Here is a 14,869-nt window from a genome sequence, read left to right on the forward strand (position 1 = left end):
GCCTTATCCACAATTTCTTTCTACATGTATTCAGACGAAGCAGTCTCTAGATTACTATTTACTTTCCACTGTTGGACGAAAACAAGTTTGCACAATATCCAATAACTGTTTGTTACCTTGCAGAACCATCAACCCCGGACGGGCTGTACTTCCTCGACCAGGACACCGACAGCGTGACCATTGCCTGGGGTTCAGTCATACCCCCAGACCAATACCTCGTCTGCTACTCGCCCAGTGGTCTGCCTTCTGTACCAGTGCAAAGTAACAACACACTGGAATTGACTAGTCTGGACCCTTCACTAGAGTATATTATCAGCGTTGCGTCATATGCCGGTGACGATTTAGGCCGTGTGCTGAGTGACAAAGTCACTCGTTACATCCGCCTTGGTAGGTACACAAAGCTACACTGTGTAGTTCTGTGCATTTGTCCTTTGTTGGAAGTCATCCTGTGTTCTTCCGTGTGTGTTTACATATTTTGTTTCTAACATTTCCCTGTAATTGTCAGTGGCTGAAAGGGGATTATAAGCCTATTTTTTGTTCATGTTAATCTCTTGACAATAAGTGTACTACAATTTCTTTTATGTGCGTTACACAACACACGGGACCAATCTCTTTACGCCCTGTCTGAAGGATGCAGCAATATAAATAGGACAGGCTTGAACAGCATCTTTCCTGAAAATGACAGAATGTCAGAAGCAATCATCACCCATGAGAAACGTATACACCAGGGCCAAATTTCATAGAGCTGCTTAAACAGATAATATTGCTCAACAAATTGTCTGCTAAGCAGAAATGAGCAGGAAAACCAGTTACAAATTGTACTGTACGTGACATGGTAGGTTGGCTGGTAACCATATTTTGGTAAGCAACGTTGTATTGTGTTTAGCTACTTTTTGTGCTTACAAAACTCTATGAAACTGGGCCCAGATAAAACTTTTGCATTTATGTCCAATAATTCTCCAAACTATTGCGCCTTTTTCTATGCAGATGATGGCCTTCCAGGCGACATCAATGTGACCGAGGTCACGACCTCCAGCATAGCAATAAGCTGGACTGAATCCACCGTGCCCATCACCAACTACGAGGTGCAAATTGAGGAAGTCGCCTCGGGCAACCGTCTGCCGGGAGCAACCGTCACCAATCCCCCGTTTACGCACAACTTCCAGAATCTGTCGCCAGGGGTGAACTACCGGATCAATGTCCACTTCACTGGCACTGACCCACTGGTTACCAGGACACTTGAACAGCGCACCAGTGAGTTTTTAAAATCTCTTTATTGTATTTGTTTGCGGTTACCTTAGAAATAGAACCCGGAGAATGCTGAGCTCGACTGGCGGCGTAGGGATACCACAGGACACTCGTGTATGGCAATGCACATTATACCGTTTCTACTGGTTTTCATTGCAATACATTTGTAACAAAATGGCGTACATGCGTCCATAAAAATGGTCTCACAATGAAACCACACTATGACCTTACCTAAAACTCTACAAATATCTTTTACACAATTTTGCTCTTAAAGCGCCCGAGCTTTATAATTTCTCAATCTCAAATATCTTTTACACAATTCTGTTTCTTAACATGTTGCAAGTTTAGTAACATTCTACGCCCGAGCTATAACATTTATCAATCTATATGGCCTTACCAAAAACTCTACAAATATCTTTTACACAATTCTGTTTTGTAACTTGTTGTGACTTCAATATTCAATTTTGTTTCCCTTTTGAAAAGTTCCAAGTACACCTGGCCCAATCATCATTGGCAACGTTGATTCCTTATCAATTGCAATCACCTGGCTGCCAGCACAAGGCCTCTTCAACAATTATCGAGTCTACGTTCTGGACAATGATAATACTGTACAGAGGCTGGCTGGTGTGGTACCACAGACGGAGGTCCGTTCATTCACCATAGACAACCTACAGCCGGATACCAGTTATACCATCAGCGTAACGACGGAGAGCGGTATGGTGGGTAGTCTCACCGAGAGTACACCGAGAGAGATCGTCCAAACAACAAGTAGGTTTAGGTCCAATGAGAAAAAACAAAACGTGAAACAAGCTGTCAGCCAAGCTGGCTGTTTACATTTAAAAATATGTCAAGCGGTAGTGAAATTGTAATTGAAGTACATTGTATCATGGTTGTTTGGTTTGCGTTCAATGGCTGTACCTGAGTGGGGCTCACGCTTATAAGCTTGCTTCTTAGTGAGATCCCCTGCTGTTTCATAAAAGTGTATTTATTTCCACCTGGCTTCAGTGTATGTTGGAACTTGTTTATAATATTGCCTGTATTACAATGCATCTGTGGAAACAATCAATCTTTAAATCTTAAAGTGCAGCGAGTATGAACCGACCTTTAGTCATGAGTTACCATTTCTCTGTTTCAAAATATTATTCTATCATCACATCTCCAGGTGCTATTGGGGAGTGTGACATCCTAGTTGTGGCAACGACTACAGACTCTATGATGCTTGAGTGGGGAACGTGCCCTGGTGCCACTGTATACTACCTGGATCTTGTCCCAGTTCCTGCTGGCTTCATCCAGAGGCAGATCCTCAGCTCTCAGCCTCGTGAGGCAACACTGGCTGGCCTGCTACCGGGCACCAAGTACACGGTTCTGCTGCGCATCAGTACGAGCGACGAACCTGTCAGCACGGCAACTTCTTACACAGGTATCCCAGCGAGCTTGCAACGCTTACATTCAACTTACTTCTTCTTTTGTTTTCTACAAACAGGGGTGTAGACTAAAGCCCGGTTCATATATGTACTTCCTGCGAATGTGAAGCAAATTTTTAAAGTCACATGGCTGTTTTTTTCTCAGCGAATGTTTTGTGGAAGTTGAACACAGTTAAACTGTTGTGACATATTCGTTGCGAATTTGTGATGTCAAAGTTTGTATCGCATTTGCAGGAAGTATGAACCGGGCTTGAGATCTGTTGATTTATTTTGAGTTGGCAATCTCTATGTGGGACCATCAACATCAGCAAAACCTTGGGCTCCATTGGGTGTTAGGTGGAGAGGGCACTCCCTGATGTTACGATTTGCTGAGTTCTGCTGCACAAACCTTTTAAGAGGCTTAAACTTCAAAAAGATCACAATAATTCCCCTGTTTATCATCTTTCGCAAACATGATTAAGTCTCCTGACGATGACTAGAGCAAGCTAGTCGAAACGTTGAGACCAATTTAAGAACTGACTCTGCGGTAGTACAGTTAATCACGACCCTATAAGCTAAAGTAGTAGTCCCATGCCTATTTTCTATACCATCCGCCCGGGTAATAGTTAAAAAGCAGAACAGTTCTTTTCAGAACTGAGAAGTCTCCCGAACCCCTGAACATCTACCCCGCGGAAGTAGAATAAAGCGAGACAGTTTTCTAAGAACAAACTCTACCTGGCAAGATAGATACACACATGGTGTTACCGCAAACCAAATGTACATGATTAAGTTGTGATATTTTCTTTTTTCAGACCATAAATATATATATATATATTGACATTCCTCCCTTTCATGCTTTTTCTCTCCTTTTTCGAGAGGGGGGGGCTGGTTTTTTACGTGTTAAATTGATTCGCATTGAAACAAATGTTGGTGTTATAACTAATTATCTGTAGATTTACATATGCATTTCTTGTTTGATTTCACTTGACATAAATCTGATCATTCCAACAGTTATTCTAAAAGACCCTCTTCTTTCACCAATATCTGTGTTTTTATTTTGTCCCGTTTAGTGCCAGAGGCACCCATACTTACCGTCACGCCAGATGTCACACAGTTGGCTCTCTCGTGGTCGACCCAACCCCAGCTCTCGACAGAGATCTTCCTACTGAGTCCCGACGAGACCACCCCAAGCCTTGTCCAGACGGTGTTCTCTGGAGTAAATGCCTGGACCATCTCGGGGCTTCTTCCTGCTACGCCATACACTGTGAGCGTCGTTAATGTTGCTGGTGCGGGGGAGGCTGCAAAAAAGAGTGAGCCGGCTGTACAGATGAGAAACACAGGTACTGAATTAGTTTACTTCATATTAAGGAATGTACAGATTCTTGAGAACATAATTAGTCTAAGATCACAGATTTACATCAAACTTACACTGTTTTATGATGATGATAAATTATAAAACATCCATTGAAATATTTCTGTCTGGAATGTCATATTTGATGAGAAATAAATCAAACTAGTTTTACGTTTGGAGTTTTTTGCTCAGTGAGCATTTTAATGATTATTTCGGGGGAATCGATGTCATGCAAAATGTCTAATCGATTTTTCACTATTTTCTCATGACCCAGACGGCTGACTGGTCTTAAACTTCTATTGACCCCTTGCACGTGCGTCACACGCGGTGACTGATGCCACGCTCACCATGTTGGTGGGCAGTTGGGTTTACGTGTATTAACGCTGCGTCGCCTAAAATGCGCTCTTCACTGCATAACGCACAGCATACTCTATGCATAGAGTTATATATGAAAACGCTCAGTAAAATTGCCCACCAGTATGGCGCATTCAAGATTTTTCTGATGATGACGCCAGGTGAAATGGGTCAATAGGTTTGTCAGTTTATGTATATGGTGGGTAACATAAAGTGCTTACACTGCCAGCAACTGTTTTGTTAGCACAAACCTATTCTGTTCCTTTAATTTTGGTTGAAGCCTTATACATCGATGTGTGTTAGCGCTGGGCAATCTCAGTGGTCTAGTTGGTAAGACAATGCTCTACAATTGCAAAGGTAATGGGCTCGAATCCCACCCGAGTGATATGCCTGTGGTTCTTAGATTTTCAGAAAGATCATAAATATTTTTTTCCCCATCTGATATCTCCTGTCCTTCATGTTTTTGTTTTTGTTTTTTAAAGCTTTTCATTAAACAGCATTAAAAATGATAAATGATGACTTTTCTCCAAACCAGATTCCTTGCCACCCTCTTCCCTTGTGGTCCAGTCCTGTGGAGATACTTGGGTGAATCTGATCTGGCCCGCCTCCGCTGTGGTTGATTTCTTGGGTTACATCATCAACACTGAGCCGGCACCGACCTCGTCTCAGGGCGTCCTGTTTGTTCAGAGGCCCACCGTCACAGCGAACATTACCGACCTACTTCCTGGTACAACATATACCTTCAAATTGTCCATCAGCTTAGGTACCAACGCGAATACTGAGCTTGGGGAAGTGACCAAAACCACAAGTAAGTCATGACATCTTCTATTAGGAAGTTCTCCCTATATTTACAGTTACTTTGTTCAGGGGCCATACAACCGTTAACTGCTGTGTAGCCAGGAATTAAACCTAGGTTTATGATACAACCTGGGAAGCGGCAGCCAGGGAATCACCTTAAAGGGACGATACACGTTTGGTATTTACTCAAAACAAATATTGACTTAAAAACTAACATGATAATGACCATTGGAGAGCTGTTGATAGTATAAACCATTGTGAGAAATGACTCCCTCTGAAGTAGTTTTTGAGAAAGAGGTAATTTCTCACCAATTCCTATCTGAAAGCACACAAATTTGTCCAACAAGGGTGTTTTTTCTTTTCATAATTTTCTTGCAACTTCGATGACCAATGGAGCCCAAATTTTCACAGGCTTTTTATTTTCTGCGTATGATGGGATACACCAAGTGAGACCACTGGTCTTTGACAATTACCAAACGTGTAAAGTGCCTTAAAGGGGATGCAACTGTTTATATTTGATATTTATAAAATAATAACACAATTTTGATATGTGTTTCTTTTTCTCAGAACTTTTCCCGCCTCGGCTGTTGAGAGCAAGTGCCATCACCACATCATCCCTGACCCTTAACTGGCTAGCTCCAGCCGTCGGTATGATAGACTCATATTTCCTGCACTACCAGCCGACGTCTGTCTCTCTGCCAATCGTTGTGGATCCAGACACCCTAGACTATCAGCTGAGTGAACTTAGCCCTGGTCAAGAATACACCTTTTTACTGAGCGTCTACTCGGACTTAGCTGGAGAGAGTGCGACGATAGAAGTCAAGGCAACAACAGGTTAGTTTTTTGCTTTCACGGAGAAGGGGGGGGGGGGGAGTCACTTTGTCTGATTAAAAAAGCTTGGATCCTTTCTGCCCAAATGTGCATCCCTCAAAAGCTGCTTACATGTAAGCTGCTCCACCACCAGTAATCCAGCATTATCCTGAAGACGAGCAGAGTATACTGTTTGAAATGTCAAGCTCTGGTGTGGACAGGGTTACGGTTCAACCATGTGGGTTAGAATCCCGGTTGTGACGCTTTCTACTTAAAATTGGGGAGGTACATGTAGTGCCTTCTCTGCTCTACCGGCCAGGCTTCAGATTGATGATATACCCAAGCCTACATCCGTATGGACTGTAAAAGGGTTAACCCTGTTTCAGCCCTAGGAGTAGGTGGCAACGGCCTCTGGAAAAAAACTGTTTTAGCCCACACCTTGAAGTGGCCACCAGGCCTTGTGTGTCTGGCAACTTGCATACATTTTATTTTTTTAAAAGACCACACCAGCTCTTTTCAATTCCAACACAAAAGAGATTTACACATGGTTTTACCCACAAGTTTACTATTTATTTTTAGTTTCATCTATCACAGATCTTGTCAGTGTTTTAAATCATCAATAATTATTATTATTATTATTATTTTTATTATTATTTATTCGGCCAAGATACAAGACAATAACGTTCACAAAAATACAGTATTTTTGTGTTTAACATTTTTGTTGGTGGGTGCTATCAGAAGTCATTCAGCCTGCGACTGCCATATAGCCAGCAATCACAACCAAATTTACGATACAGCCTGGTATGGGAAGCGGCAGCAGAGAGAGCAAGGGGATGTGACTTTTCTATTCAAATATCAAGGAATAAACCACAAGAGAAAATTGACTGGGTTAATTTTTCATTTCTTTAAACGAACAAGTACCTTAGGAAGAAGCGATAATAAGTCACAAGCTTGCGGGTACAACCTTGTGTAAATCTCTTTAGCGGGAAAGTTTACTCTTTAGGAGAAGACGAGCAGAGTATACCGTTCAAAAGGTCAAGACCACTCCGGCTCTTTTCAGAGCCACTACTCCCACTTCAAATTTAATATTTATTTATAGTTTCTTCCTATTTATCAAACAATAATGGAAGAGCACTTCTTGTTTTTTTTGCAGTTCAAGCAGCCATCGGCGAGATCATCATTCTTGACTCCACGCCAACATCCATCTCCCTGACAGTTGGTCAGGCAGACGCCAATCTGGCTTTCACCTCCTACATGGTGACTGCTGCAGACCAGGACGGAAACCCTGTGGCAGAGGCGTCGATCTTCCCGACGGATCCCGACCTACGGGTAGAGCTGACTGGTCTGTCATCGGCCACTCTCTATGATATCAGCGTTGTATTGGTCGGCTCAGATGTACAGACTTCTACCCAACACTTAACAAGTACGTTTAAAATTGTTTTTATAATGCCTAAATATAGACCTTATTACAAGTACCCATTGTGCAAGCACTAACTGTTAGATGAAGTGCATGCTGGTCTCGCTAGCGATCAAACTTGGTTGCTAGCTCGACCAGCATGCACCTCATTCCACGCCTAACGCGTTCATACCGAGTATTTGTGATGAGGTCCATTGTGGCAATCCATTATACAGTGCGCTCTTTATAGTTTGGTCAGATAGTATTTGATTGTTGTGCTGCCCTCGTTGCACAATGACCCTCTGTTTATGTTTGTTAATTTACCATGATTTGCTTGAAGATAAAGTATTGAGGTAGAATGTCCATCCTGAGTTTACTGCTTCAGTTGCCATAACATTTCTTTTTCTAATCTTTACTTGTGACTATAGGTCTATGCAGTGTTAATGCAGCATCTGTCTTTGTGGCTGTAGCCCTATGTAGCCTTGCTGTAGAAAATTTACTTGTTACTGTAGGTCTGTGTGGCCTTGCAACATAATTTTTACTTGTGACTGTAGCTCAATGTAGTCTTGCTGCATAATTCCAGGTTTAGCCTTGCTAAAGTATCTGTTCTTGTGACTGTAGGTCTGTGTAGCCTTGTTGCAGAATTTTTACTTGTGACTGTAGCTCGATGTAGTCTTGCTGCATAATTCCAGGTTTAGCCTTGCTACAGTATCTGTTCTTGTGACTGTAGGTCTGTGTAGCCTTGTTGCAGAATATGTACTTGTGACTGTAGCTCGATTTAGTCTTGTACTTGTTATTGTAGGTTTAACCTTGCTACAGTATCTGTTCTTGTGACTGTAGTCCTGTGAAGCGGCTGCATTTGAAGCAGATGCATTTTATAACTGTAGTTCAAGATGCTGTATCAAACTCGGCTTTTAAAAAACCCCAATTCCATTTCTTTTCTACAGGCCCACTTCCAGTGAGGAACCTCATGGTGCTCCCCGGTCCAACCTTCCAATCCATCGGAATCAGCTGGGATGCATCGCTAAGTTCGGTCATCACTTACTACGAGATATTCAGCATAAGAGGAGAGAATGCCCCCAGAATGTACCAGGGACGGGTCCTGCCTGATCAGCTTACTGTCTTCACAGTCGACGGGCTCAACCCTAATACTTTGTATTCCATTGAGGTGTCTGCTGTGGTTACCATTGGTGGAATAACGGAGAGGAGTGATCCACGCCTGACACAGGGAGTGACAGGTAAACAACAATTTAAACAAAATGATCTGAAATTTTTTGGAAACACTTGAGTTGAAGCAATGGAAATTACTGGTAATTCCTCGAGATAGATGTTAGCATGGAAATTTACTTGGTAACAGGCAATGGAGAGCTGTTGATAGTATAAAATATTGTGAGAAATGATTCCTTTTGAAGTAAGGTAGGTTTTGAAAAAGAGGTAATTTCTCAATCAAATACTAAAAGACTTCAGGCCTGAAGCCTTTAATTGGCATCTGAAAGCACACCAATTTGTGCAACAAGGTTATTTTTCTTTTCATTATTCACTTGCAACTTCGATGACCAATTGAGTCAAAATTTTTCACAGATATGTTATTTATGCATGTTGGGATACACAAGGTGAGAATAGTGGTCTTTGATGATTGTCATTAGTGGTTCAAATCTGGGTCCCAGACATTGAGGCCGATGAAAGATATATGACCGCTCAAGCTGTATTTTTACTCCATTGTACTGACTACTACTGCAATGTGGCACAGCAATGTGGTTCTCACGTGAGGGCTGATGGTGGAATGCTGTAGTTAAAGCAATAGTTACATAAACGTCACAAGTGGGGGGTGCTTTTCAACCAATATTCTGTAGAACAACAATATAAGTTATCACACAAGCGCGAGTGGAATACGAAAAAATATAGTGCTTCTGCGTCTCATATCCAACGAGGCCGAACGTATTTCCACGAGCGCGCTTGTGATAACGTATTTATCTTCAAGCAAACTTGGCGCGTGACATAGAACACACAATACGCATGGTAGTGATATTAGCCGTGCAATATAGGTTTTTATCACCACTCCAGTCTGCGAATCTGATTGGAGGATTAGCGCGTACTTGAAGATAATATACCCTACTATGATTCAACTATAAATATATGTAAACTTTTGGGTACAACCATGTTTTGTGGGAGTGATGGTTCTGAAAAGAACCAGTGTGGTGTCTATGTTCCTGAAGACGAGCAGAGTATACTGTTCTTTTCAGAGCAAACACTCGCACAAAAGAGATTTACACATTTTATTGATAGTTTCTTCTTATTTATCCACACCATGCAAATCTTCAAACAATACACACATACTGTACCTTACCTTTGAAATAAGGATAAGCTCATACTTGAAAATGGTTAAAGGCTCTGAACACGTTTGGTAATTGTCAAAGACAAGTATTCTCACTTAAAGACACTGGACACTATTTGTAATTGTCAAAGACCAGTCTTCTCACTTGGTGTATCTCAACATATTGCATAAAATAACAAACCTGTGAAAATTTTAGCTCAATTGGTCGTCAAAGCTGCGAGATAATGAAAGAAAAAACAAACCTGTCACACGAAGTTTTGTGCTTTCACATGCGTGATTTCGAGACCTCAAATTCTGAACTTGAAGTCTCAAAATCAAATTTGTGGAAAATTACTTCTTTCTCGAAAACTACATCACTTCAGAGGGAGCTGTTTCTCACAATGTTTTATACCATCAACCTCTCCCCATTACTTGTTACCAAGTAAGGTTTAGTGCTGATAATTATTTTGAGTAATTACCAATAGTGTCCACTGTCTTTAATGTATCCCAACATGTACATAAAATAACAAGCCTGTGAAAATTTAGACTCGATTGGTCATTGAAGTTGCAAGAAAGAACACCCTTGTTGTACAAAATAGTGTGCTTTCAGATAGGAATGAAAGGCTTCTGTCCAGAAGTCTTTTATTATTTTAGTGAGAAATTAACTCTTTCTCAAAAACTATGCTATATCAGGGGAAGCGGTTTCTCATCATGTTTTATACTGTCAACAGCTCTTTGTTGCTCGTAACCACGTAAGGTTTTATGCTAGTTTGAGTAATTACCAAACATGAACAGTGCCTTTAATGACGTGGAGCAGTACACTGATATTTTTCTGTACACTTTTTTTGATATAAAATAGCTGCCCTTCTTGCGAATCAGCTCTCTTTCCGAAACATTGAAGACACGTCCGTGGAAGTACTGTGGGGAGAGACAGACCACGCTAACGCTGTACGCTACACGGTCGTTCTTAACCCTCAAGGATCCAATGATATCAAGGTAAGACTTTTATAGTTTTATTTATTTATTTTGTCTTCCTCGTTTTTTTCTGAAGATTGCAAAGTAAGAGAGAACACGGGCCGATTTCTCATAGCAATAAAATTCATCGCAAGGCAAATTGTCTGTATTACCTTAGTGATTTGTATTGTGACATCCCTACTTAGTAGCAACTATGATTGATTTGCAGCTAAGATCAATATAAGCTCTTTTTGAAATCGGCCCGAGGAGCTAAAGGTACATGTAGACCTTTTTTGCCTTTTGGAAGATTCAGTTGCACTTTTCCTTGTGGCAATTCTTGAGTTTAGAAAATGTTACGTGTCTTGGGCGAGCGGACAAGCGCCCTGGACTCTGGTGTTTTTGTTCATTAACAGAGTGTGGGTTTGAGTCCAGGTGGTGACACTTGGGTCCCTAAGCGAGACACTTAACCATCTTTGCTGCGTCCTTCAGATGGGACGTACATGTACAGGTGTACCGGTCCATTGTGTTGTGTAATGCACGTAATAGAACCAAGTGAACTTATCGTAAAGAGAAGGGGGTCGCCAGGTGTTCTCCATATCGTGTGACGGAACCTTGTAAACCATTGCACGGTGCTATTTCACCATTACCTTCTGTACAGCGTGTAAATTATTTGTAAATCTGTGAACTTTTTTTTTTTTTCTGTACCGAAAGGGTCCAATGGCTTTAAACGTTTTGCTACTGTTATTACTTACAGGCTGGTCAGAGGCAAGTCGGTGAAGATCCAGTGCTTCCGTTTAGCGATCTGATTCCAGGAACCACCTATGACGTCACTTTGACGGTGGAAATCCCTGGCAATGACGGAGCCACCACAACGAGCGATTTCCTAACAAGTAAGCTCTTTGAATGGATAAGGGAACAAAAGAGTGGGGATGATTTCTTAAACGGCCGTTAAAAATTGGAAAGGTCGTTTTACAACTATAGACAACTGTGACACTCTGAAGCAAATTTTCAAATTTTTGACATTTTCAAAAGCTTTGGTAAAATTCTGTTTCGTGCTCAATTTTTGCTTAGCAAAAGAAATTTGTCTAGCAAAGAAATTTGTCAAGCAGTATTTTCTTTAAATCAGCTAAATTAAATTAATAAATGATAAATAAATATTAATAATAGTACAAATTTATAAGCGCCATAATAATAATAATAATAATAATAAGACTTGTAATGCGCTCCATGGCGCTAATACAGAGAAACAATTAAAATATAGATAAACAGCAAAAACAACAAGGTATACAAATAAGTTTAAAATCAGCAACAACAAAAAACCAAGCGAACAATGACCAGCAATTAAAGATATAGACAATATACAATGGAAAAGTTAAAATTGAGTTTGTAGTTGCTATGTGTGGCTATATGAACTGTACCTCTCAGAAGCATGTTTTAAGTGTTGACAGTACTTCATCATAAGTTCGAGTCCCGGTTGGACACTTGTGTCTTTGAGCGAGACACTTTAATCAGTGACTATAATTTCTTCTCTCCATCCATGGGTAAATGGGTACCTGTGAGGGCAGAGATGGTTCTTGTGATTGATTAGCTTAGTTGGGCATATTTGTAGCACAAGGCTGTATACTCCTTACGGAGCTGAGATGGTTAAGGAAGGAGTTTAATGGCCCAGTGATCGGAGTAATAATGTTCAAAGCGCTTTGAGATTCCCTTAGGATGTGATCAGCTCTATATTCAAAACTGGTTATTATTATTATTATTATTATTATTATTATTATTATTATTATTATTGTTATTGTTATTGTTATTGTTATTGTTATTGTTATTGTTATTGTTATTGTTATTGTTATTGTTATTGTTATTGTTATTGTTATTGTTATTGTTATTGTTATTGTTATTGTTATTGTTATTGTTATTGTTATTGTTATTGTTATTGTTATTGTTATTGTTATTGTTATTGTTATTGTTATTGTTATTGTTATTGTTATTGTTATTGTTATTGTTATTGTTATTGTTATTGTTTTGTTATTGTTATTGTTATTGTTATTGTTATTGTTATTGTTATTGTTATTGTTATTGTTATTGTTATTGTTATTGTTATTATTATTATTATTATTTCATTTTATCACAGCATGCAAAAGAAAGATCTCATTTTCCTTTGTGCCGGTAACTCCTCGAGTCGGGCTACGTCCCGTAGCCTTAGATCTCAAGGGTCTTTCTCAGGATCCTCGCTGTTCCCAAAAGCGCTGCCTTCTGTAACAGATCTACCCTCACATTTGTCCCTATTTCATCTAGATGTTTCCCCAGTGCTTTGGGAATGGTGCCAAGTGCTCCAACCACCACGGGGACTACTTTTACCTTTACCTGCCAAATCTTACGAAGTTCCCTGGCCAGGTCCTGGTACTTCTCGATCTTTTCCATCTCCTTCGAAGCTACCCTTGTATCACCTGGCACAGCTATGTCAATGAGATGACACATCTTCTTCGTCTTATCTAATAGCACAACATCCGGACGCCTATGTTGTATAACATGATCGGTCTGAATGTTAAAGTCCCATAGGATCTTGACCTGGTCGGTCTCTACAACTTTCTCCGGAACATGGTCGTACCATTTTGCAAGCACTTTGACACCATACTTCTTACACAGATCCCAGTGAATCACCTTGGCCAGCTTGTCATGTCTTCCTTTGTACTCCGTCTGGGCCATCTTACTGCATTCGCTAACAATATGAAATACAGTCTCCTCTGCTTTATTGCACATTCTACACATAGGAGAGACGTTTGCTTTCTCAATCCTTGCCTTCATTACATTTGTCCTTAGAGACTGGTCTTGCGCCGCAGTAATCAAGCCCTCTGTTTCCTTCTTTAGTTCTCCACTCTTTAACCAATTCCATGACTTGCTGCTGGCCACTTCCTCAGTACACCTCAAGAACCGGCCATGAAGTGGTTTGTTCCTCCAATCTTGATGTCTTTCCTCCTTCCTTTCCCTCTTGTACTCCTTCGGCCCAACTTCGTCTGCCCTCGTGTACCTTTGTGCAACTTTCAACAAGCTCTCCTCGGTCCTTCTGACATGACAATGCAAGCTTCTGCGCTCGATGTTAACACTGTCCGCCACGCTAAGCAACCCCCTTCCGCCCTCTGACCTCGGAAGATAGAGTCTACTAACATTTGACCGCGGGTGTAGCATGCCATGCATGGTCATTAGTTTTCTTGTCCTCCTGTCAGTGACATCTAGATCTTCCTTAGTCCACTCGACAATACCCGCACTGTACCTCATCAAAGACACGGCCCATGTGTTAATCGCCTTAATCATGTTCCCCCCGTTTAGTTTAGACTTCAAACATTTCTTTACACGCCTGATGTATTCTGCCTTCAGCCTTACCTTTGATTCCTTGTGAAGGACATGGTCCGATTCAAGTACACCAAGATACCGATAACTCTCCTCCTCACCCAAAGCCCTCAACTGTGCACCATCTGGCAGAGCAATGCCATCGGAATGTACCCTCTTCCCCCTCTTCATGGTCATTGAAGCACATTTCTCCAGACCGAACTGCATCCCAATGTCATCACTGAAAATCCTGACGGTCTGCACCAAAGAGTCGATCTCGGCCTCATTCTTCGCAAACAACTTCAAATCGTCCATAAAAAGCAGATGGTTGATCTTACATCCGTCCTTCTTCATTACATAACCTGCACTCACCTTCCTTAGAATCATCGACAGGGGCATCAGTGCAAGAACAAACAGCAGCGGAGACAGAGAGTCACCTTGGAAAATACCTCTTCTTATGCATACCTTGCCCAGATTATCATCGTTGGCTGTCAGATTTGTTCGCCACGTCTTCATGCTCTCACCTAAAAGACGTTTTACTGCATCAGCCACTCCAACCATATCCAGACATTCCATTATCCATGTGTGCGATACCATGTCATACGCCTTCTTGTAGTCAATCCACGCCATTGCCAAATTAGTCTTTCTGCTCCTGCAGTCCTTCAGTACAGCCTTATCGATGATAAGTTGATCCTTCGTACCTCTGGACCGCTTCTTACAGCCTTTCTGCTCCTCCGGAAACAACTGCTGGTCATCCATATGGCGATATAGGTCTTCTGCAATCATACTGGTCAAGAGTTTATACATCACAGGTAAGCACGTGATTGGTCTATAATTACTGGCAATGTTACCTTTCTTGACATCCTTCATGATCAGCACTGTTTTTGCCTCAGTCATCCAAGATGGGACCTTACCCT

General features: G+C 41.2%; 1 protein-coding gene across 1 annotated transcript in view; it reads left to right on the top strand.

Annotated features, from left to right (window-relative positions):
- The window catches only part of LOC117291422, a 156,123-nt gene that overhangs the window by 65,580 nt on the left and 75,674 nt on the right, over window positions 1-14,869 (top strand). Inside the window, exons 49-59 of the mRNA XM_033773076.1 lie at window positions 124-387; window positions 988-1,254; window positions 1,732-2,016; window positions 2,411-2,668; window positions 3,722-3,991; window positions 4,892-5,164; window positions 5,722-5,988; window positions 7,118-7,387; window positions 8,308-8,598; window positions 10,534-10,670; window positions 11,383-11,518. Of these exons, the coding sequence (XP_033628967.1) occupies window positions 124-387; window positions 988-1,254; window positions 1,732-2,016; window positions 2,411-2,668; window positions 3,722-3,991; window positions 4,892-5,164; window positions 5,722-5,988; window positions 7,118-7,387; window positions 8,308-8,598; window positions 10,534-10,670; window positions 11,383-11,518 (2,718 nt within the window). The remainder of the gene's footprint in view (window positions 1-123; window positions 388-987; window positions 1,255-1,731; window positions 2,017-2,410; window positions 2,669-3,721; window positions 3,992-4,891; window positions 5,165-5,721; window positions 5,989-7,117; window positions 7,388-8,307; window positions 8,599-10,533; window positions 10,671-11,382; window positions 11,519-14,869) is intronic.

This window comes from Asterias rubens, chromosome 6 (genome assembly GCF_902459465.1).
Source record: "Asterias rubens chromosome 6, eAstRub1.3, whole genome shotgun sequence".
Taxonomy (NCBI): domain Eukaryota; kingdom Metazoa; phylum Echinodermata; class Asteroidea; order Forcipulatida; family Asteriidae; genus Asterias; species Asterias rubens.